The 7,433-nt window shown below is 31.0% G+C and overlaps 1 protein-coding gene across 1 annotated transcript; it reads right to left on the bottom strand.

Annotated features, from left to right (window-relative positions):
- Nucleotides 1-1,489: 1,489 nt before the first annotated feature.
- LOC135122272 (uncharacterized) lies at nt 1,490-3,316 on the bottom strand. The gene is made up of 6 exons (XM_064046467.1): nt 3,304-3,316; nt 2,779-2,869; nt 2,594-2,699; nt 2,419-2,489; nt 2,182-2,291; nt 1,490-1,944 (listed from the first exon to the last, which is right to left on the bottom strand). Exons 1-6 carry the CDS (start codon nt 3,314-3,316, stop codon nt 1,490-1,492), a joined length of 846 nt encoding a protein of 281 aa, XP_063902537.1.
- Between the last annotated feature and the right edge of the window lie 4,117 nt (nt 3,317-7,433).

The raw sequence follows: 7,433 nt of genomic DNA, 5'->3' as shown, positions 1-7,433 counted from the left end.
TTTACTACTAGACAGAATTTCTTACTTCAAAGTTCTATTCCTTAACCTACTTCAGTTCGTATAAATTTGTGTAGCAATTTATTTTAAAGAAATTAAATCAGCATAAATATCGTCACCATTTTTTAAACGTCGTCGCAAATTTTAATTCCGTATAAATTCGATCTTTTTTTCAGTGTGATCCCGTTTTACTTAACTAACTTATAATACGCGACCCAGGCTGAGGTGTATTTTTATGCGTATAAAATGTTTACATTACGCAAATCTACTGTCATATATAAAGCCGGCAAGGTAAGAGAATTGTGGCAAGAAAAAGTTTTTATATTGTTTTGTGTAATCGTTGTCGGTGTTAAAAATTTTATTAAAACTTTTTAAAGTAGGCAAAATAAACAGACTTTTTATTTTTTAATTTAAAAGCAAGTAAATTTCTGCTATATTATTTGTTCCGTTTTATCGGGCATAGAACACCAAATGTAAGATTTGATTAAAACGAAAGGGATATATATGCAAAAACATATTTTTTTACTAATAGTAATAAACAGGTATTCGTTCTCTAAGAATTTTTTATCTTATGGAAGTAATTGTATTTGCTTTTATACGTTACACGCACTTAAAAATTCGTTTAAATTCATATTTCTTGCAAACTCAAAAAAAATTTGCGAACCAAAATTGTCTCTAAATGAAAAGAAATGAAGCTCTAGTAGAAAAATTATTTAATTTAAAAAGTTTTAAGCTTAATTGAAAATTGCTCACTAAAACCAAACAAAACCGAATCTTTACAGAATTCTTTTAGGTTTCTTTTCCGTTAGCCTATCAATTACACTTCGGACCACCAAATTAACCTATTAAAAACTTCAAGTTGAAGTTTGCCAATTTATAAATAAAGAATCGGAGCTCTCCATCGCTATCATACTATTATTAAACAGGATGGCGTTTAGTTTCAATTAAATTATTCAGAAATATAATAATTAATGGAAACAGAAAAGCATAAAAAGCGTAATAAAAAGGTAAAGACCCAAATTTTAGTAGGAAAAATCTAGTAAACTTGGAGGTTAGTTGTTTTCCGCCTTATATCTTCTAAAATATGGATTTTGCTCAGTAAAGGAAAGAGAAACAAGTGCGTTAAGATTCCTATCGTTTTTTTTAAGTGTAGCCCGTAACTTTTTTTATCTTATTGCAGTTATGTATAACTCCTTAACAATTTATTTTAGGCATCTAATTATATTTTTGCTTGGCTAAGTTAATTCAAGTTAGCCTAATGGGATGTTGCGCGCTTACCGAGTAACCTTTATTACGCCTGTTAACGACTTTTATTAAATCAACACTAAATAAAAAGTCTTAAATTCGAGTTCTTATCGTAACTTGGGCAATTTTTAAGCAATAATGCTAGTTGAAAGTAAGATAAGTAACACTTGAATTATCTAAAAAACTATATGATAAAACTTTATTATTATTTACACAAATAACTTTTTTATCCAATTTTTTTTATAATTTAACCATCGGAAAAACAAAGCCGCCTTTTAATGTCCACGCAGTTGTAATCAGCGTCATTTCTTGAGCAAGTGAATATAAATTCTTCCGTCGTGTCGCAGTTACTCAGTAGATTACAGGGGCTATCTCCGCTAAGAATGGGTGTATCGCGGGAATAACAGTGGACGGCCCGTAGTTTTTCGCTTTTGAACGGTTTTCCAAATTGACATAAAGTGCTTGAAAATTGCTCATCTTTTAACGTTCTAAAATCGCAGGAGCCGCTGAATATTAAACGCTTTTTAGGTGTAACACCAAAATATCCTTCTCGGACGGAAAGGTCAAACAAAGCCGGGGATTCTCTCTCAACTTCGTTATATAGCGCACTACATCTGCTAGGTGAATGCAGAGAAGACTCGCTTCTGAATAAAAGTAGATTGCTGGAAAAAGAGCCTTCAAAGTCCTCACAAGGCTTTAGGGCTGCATGTAAGAAATTTTAAAAAAAAACGATTGAGATGGCTCGCCTTCACGTTTAGTAAAAAAGAAAGGGACAAAGTTAACTTTTAGAAATTTTATTGGGTTAACCAATTTATTTTACTTTATAAAAAAATATTTGAACCGAAATAAATTAATAAAAAAAAAAGGTACTCGCTCTAAATCCTTAAAAAAGTTTCTCAGAGAGTGCTACTGTGCTATAGCAAAAAAAAGAGTGGAAACCTTCAAGCGTCGAGCAGTTTAGCGTACTCTGAGAACTTAAACACGATGATTCGAGGCCAGGTGCCGTTTTAGGAAGGGAATGTACGTTTAACTCTTCACAGCTTAACTGCCTAAAACAATTTAGAAAAAAAAAATAGCGAACAAGCTAACAGAAATTAAAAGACAACGAAAATTCTATCGCGCTAAATATAAATTTGCTCTTCTAAATAAATTAAAATGAATAGGACTGGGACAAACCTCTCAAAAAGAATTTTTGAAACAGTTACAGGTTTAGCGCAAAGAAGAGTAAAGTCGCTGACTACAATGTTCTTAAGGCCCAAGTCGACAGGAGAATTATAAAATGACAAAATTATTAGCAGTTGTAGTAAGAAAATAATAAAAGTCATCGAAGTTAGGGTAGAAACTGCGCTACCTTGTTATTCAGTGAGTTGAAAACGCAGCAATTTCCTTCAAGTATACTTTCTAAAGCAAACTTGACACCCTTATTAACAGTTATTACTTCTAATCGATTTTTTCCGCTGTCAGTAGAAAAAAATTGACAGTGAGTAGGAGAATAAGGAGGATATATATCACTGATATAAAACTCAAAATAATTACAAAAGGTATTTATGGTAGAAGTGTTGTGCATTGCAACCAAAAAGCCAGCTTAAACTACTTTTCCTATCAGAATTTACAACTATAAAAGTAGCTAATAAGGTAACGGATAAAACTTACGTAAAAAAACAGATTTATTAAAAAAGCAATATGATAAAAGGGACTGATATCAGCTTTAACTAATAGATTTATATAGAATACCGCAGGTTAGCTTTGTATCAGTAATAATTTGAATAAAAAACCGATACTTAACAATATAAGAGGAAGGGTATAACAATCGATGACAGTAAGAACAAAAGACAGCGCTTTTTTCTTTTGTAGTAATAAATTTGGCAGTTTTATAACAAAAAGAGCAATTTACACTTATAAATCCTCCTAATCCACTCTGTTCGCTAACTTGAGATATTACTCCGCGGAAAGTTAAAACCATAAATAAATGAAGGGAATTTCACATAGCAAACACTAAGGAGTGGCGCTAGAAGCTAATGTTTAGCGTAGCTTAAACCTTGTGATCCCCTTAGTAGTTACAAAATAAAGGCATTATGAACGTATTAAGAAATTCGACCAAAAAAAAGTAGAATTGTAACAGATACTGTTTTGATATTTTAGGTGTTTTCATTATCCATAGTCGTTGTGCATCTTATATTTTTCGTGCATATTCAGTGTAATAAAATTGCAGTACGGCAATAGTGGACTTTTTTGGAAACCCAAAGTTTAATTAGTTATCTCATATGATTAAATTTAAAAAAAAAGTAATAACATCTATAATTACATATATGAGGCTTGCAGACTTCTATTTACCACACATATTTTTAATATTATAATTCATTCTTACTAAGAAAACGGGACGTGTAGGGTACAGGATGATATTGACTTCTATACTATTTATTATCTCATAATTGTACAATTTAGGATTAGGTGGTGCATTTCTTATTTAAATTAACAAAAACTAACGTGAACCTTAACTTAAAATTTAAATTAAAACACAGTAGGAAGACATTTAAAATTTCTTTATTATAGCAGCGCCTAGAAGGTGAACAATCATCGAGTAGTAAACCCGTAAATCTGAAAAAATGCTTTTAACTGTGAAGCTGCAATACAAGGAGAACCATTAATCATTTGCATTATGGCCCAACAAACTGTGGGTAGCAGATATTATTTTATTTATATAGTGCTAATTTAAAAAAAAGCAATCTTTGTCAATTCAAAAAATATATACATTTTTTGTAACATATATATATGATCAAAATTTTTTGGTAGTGCTTAGAGCGTAATCGAGATCTGATTAAACCCATAAGCTCACTTTAATGAATTGCTAGCTATGTATAGTTCATAATTTTTTTCTTTATATAAATGACCAAAACATTTTTGTTAAAAGGTTTTAGTCTTCTAAACTTAAAAAAACTATTTTTATATGGGCCACTTACAATTTTTTAGACTCAAATCACTTATTTTCAGTTTTTTCTTCTAAGACTAGACCAACAATAATATTACAAGACGGATGGTATGGTAGATTAAGAAAGAATATGAAAGCGTAAAAAATAAGCAAAATTTAAATACTTTCTTCTTTTTGATAGTAGATTTGGCTATATATATATAAGTAATAATTAATTTTTTTTCTCAAGTAGAAAGTAAAAAAATTTATGTACGCGGTATAAACTTGTGGTGTAATGTACCGCGTGTACGCGTACGTGATTTAGAAGAGCCCAGGGAAAAAAGACAATATATTTTCCCATTCTCATTTCTAATGCAGCGTATAAAGTCATGAAATAACGTACTCGTTCTAGAGATTAAAATTTTCGGATGCGGTGGGTGAAGTAATTTATCTAAAGAGTTTCACTTCTGCTCAATGTGGACAATAAATAGCTGTTCACAAACAGAAGAAAATTAACTAGATTAAAAGTTATGAGAATCGCACCCTGTCTCGTACTCTTACCAAGTGTTACCGCTCACTTCTTGAATTCTTCTTTTACTTTCCCTGGATGTATAAATACCCTTCTTCTAAGGAACAATAATTAAATTGCTTCTCTCTTTTTCTCCCTTACTTTTGGATATAGCACAATAATTGGAAAAGCCTTAGAAGAGTTTGAGTTAAGCGTTTGTAAATTCTACTTCTGAGGCAACACGAAATTAAAGGAGTCTGAATTAGATTGCTAAAAACTGTTCATTCCTACTGTTAGATAATAACTACCAGAGAGCAATATTTGCTACTATATAATTTTTACAGTGATGATTGTGTCCTGAGTCAGGCGAAATACTAGTATATATTTTTCTCCTCGTTTTGTCTCTTCCTCTTGCTCGAGTGTTTTTCCTTTTTTTTATATTGAGGCCGCTTAGTTAATGTATTTTTAAATTATATAATAACTACTATATGTATTCTCCACCAGAAGGTGATTCTGGCATTATTATCTCAGTCATTTTGCTGTCGCAACACTTAACAACATATGGCACAACACTGAAAAGCGTTCATTAAAATATTAGGAAAAGAGTTCTTATTGATGGCTAAGAGAACAGTACAGTGCACAACGTTCACACAGACGCCAGTTACGTATTTACAAGGGCGGATATGGCATTATTATTAATCAAAATAGCTGTATTATAGTTTAAGAAGATAAATAACGGGTTATAAAAATAGCTTTATCTTCAGTCGAAGTTGAATCGTAGATCTCGCTTCGTGTATCCTTTTTCGTTAAATGAATGCAAGATTTTTCTTAACAAGTCAACTCATATAATGGGACTTTACCTTCATTATTGATCACCAATTAGTAGTGCACATCGTCGCATGAGTAAAGGGAAGCAGGTTGATTATACATATTGGTTTCAAGTTTTACTTACATAAAGAAATTCTTAAAGAGGGTCGTATAAGCTTAAAAAACTGTAGAAACAAAACTATACTGGAAGACTCTCACGGAAGTTGTTTGCGGTAATAATTACACAAAACTCGGGAATAAGCTACTTGTAAATAAACAAAATCCACAAATGGAGGATCGGGAAATATTTTGCGAAAAAAAATTCCCGGAATAGATTTTGTACTAATTTTTGTAGATGAATGGGCTATGATATAAACAACTTTTCGAACTTGATTAACTATTAGTCTAGTATTTCTAAATTTTTTTTGTCTATTAACATATTTTTATTTTAATAAAAACCAAACTATTTACCAACTGCTATTGTGCTGTCAAGTATACTTTATGCATCTGCACACTAAATGGAGTTTTTTTTTGTTGATGGTACGAGCCACTTACAGTGCGCATTAAAGTAAAATTGATCTCTACGCAAACCTTATGCACTTGGCTTATATGAATTTTAACTGGTTGATTTAACCTATTAAGATTATTTTAAAAACTATGTTCATCTATTCATTTTACCTAAATAATTAACAATATTTTGTTCTGTCGTTTACTGATGTTCGTTTAGTGTGTAAATCTGTCTTGGTTGTCTAGAGCGCAAGTCTGATTTATTATTTCGTTTTATGGGGTTGAACTTAGTTTTTTCCTAACTGTTTAGAGGGTGGTTCATAAGGATAGTTTAACGCCTTGAAGGCATGTGCATTTATAAAGCTTGGCAGCTTCGAAAGAAAATATTTAAACGGACGAAAATTTAAATAAAAGTTTTAGTTAACTATTTGAAAAAGCTGTGGGGTTTTCTGCGCTATTCGCTATTAGAGTTCCTACTGAAATTTTGTATAAATATAATTGCACTTCAAAATGAATTAGTCATCTAGGATCATATACATTATCCGTAGTCGTAATTCCTTAGTTAGTAACCCTGTGGTAATTTTAAGTTGGAGAAGAGAAGTTGGAAAACTTGTATTATAACAGGTGTGCTATATTATAAAGATGTGTTTAAATACATTAAAGAAAGCTGTTGTTTTCCTTCAATACATTTAAAAGAATCAGTATAAGATTAATTTTACTCGAGAAAATCATCTATAGCATACTTCCGTCTAGCAAAGCGGACTATGAAAATACCTTACTGATTGCTAAAAACACCAATTTCGTGCAAAAGAACAGTTAAAAAAACTTTATAATACTAAATTAAAAATAAATTTTTTATTATTTGTTAACCACATACTTACGGAGTTATTTCTTTATATTCTACTCTTAGATATATTAAATTGATTTTTTAAATTAAGTCTAGTGTATGAAATGAGAAGAACGAAAAAGGAAGTATAAGAAGAGAAACAAAATGCAACCACAAAACTTTTCTTAACCAACCGGTTTGGCTTTATTTATGATCTTCACATATTAAGAAAAAGAGTTAAGTTCATAATTCTTAACGCAAACTGCAAGTGTTGGGCAATTCGTTTGTTTATGTAAAAGATCGTTTCGTTTATTTTATAATTCTAGTACATTAGAAACGATTACTTATAATAAACGAGTAGTCGCAATCTTTTTTTTTGTCCGCGCCTTTTTCGGTTACGACCGTTTGCGTGTGCTTTATAGTTAAATATCTATACTCAGTTAATATTTATTTATCTGTTTATCTTTTAATGGTGTTCCCCGGTGCTCGTTCGAGCTAACAACTTCAAATACAGGAGCTCTCAAAAAGATTTTTAGTCGCCCACGAGTACAATTAATATAATAAAATAAAAATGTGTTATTCGCGTTTGATTTGGCCACCAACTTACCTTAATCGTTACGCTAAGAGAGTGTGAC

This window comes from Zophobas morio, unplaced genomic scaffold (assembly GCF_036711695.1).
Source record: "Zophobas morio isolate AGI-343-1 ecotype UQ-CSIRO unplaced genomic scaffold, CSIRO_AGI_Zmor_V1 ptg001056l, whole genome shotgun sequence".
NCBI classification, from domain to species: domain Eukaryota; kingdom Metazoa; phylum Arthropoda; class Insecta; order Coleoptera; family Tenebrionidae; genus Zophobas; species Zophobas morio.
The sequence above is the reverse complement of the archived record's forward strand: the minus strand, read 5'-3'. Positions and strand labels throughout refer to the sequence as shown.

What these genes read in the sequence shown, in the direction of transcription:
- LOC135122272 (XM_064046467.1), bottom strand. An exon ending in TCAACTCACTGAATAACAAG is followed by an intron (nt 2,490 to 2,593) that starts GTAGCGCAGTTT and finishes TTGGGCCTTAAG; the next exon opens with AACATTGTAGTCAGCGACTT. An exon ending in AAACTGCTCGACGCTTGAAG is followed by an intron (nt 1,945 to 2,181) that starts GTTTCCACTCTT and finishes TCTTACATGCAG; the next exon opens with CCCTAAAGCCTTGTGAGGAC.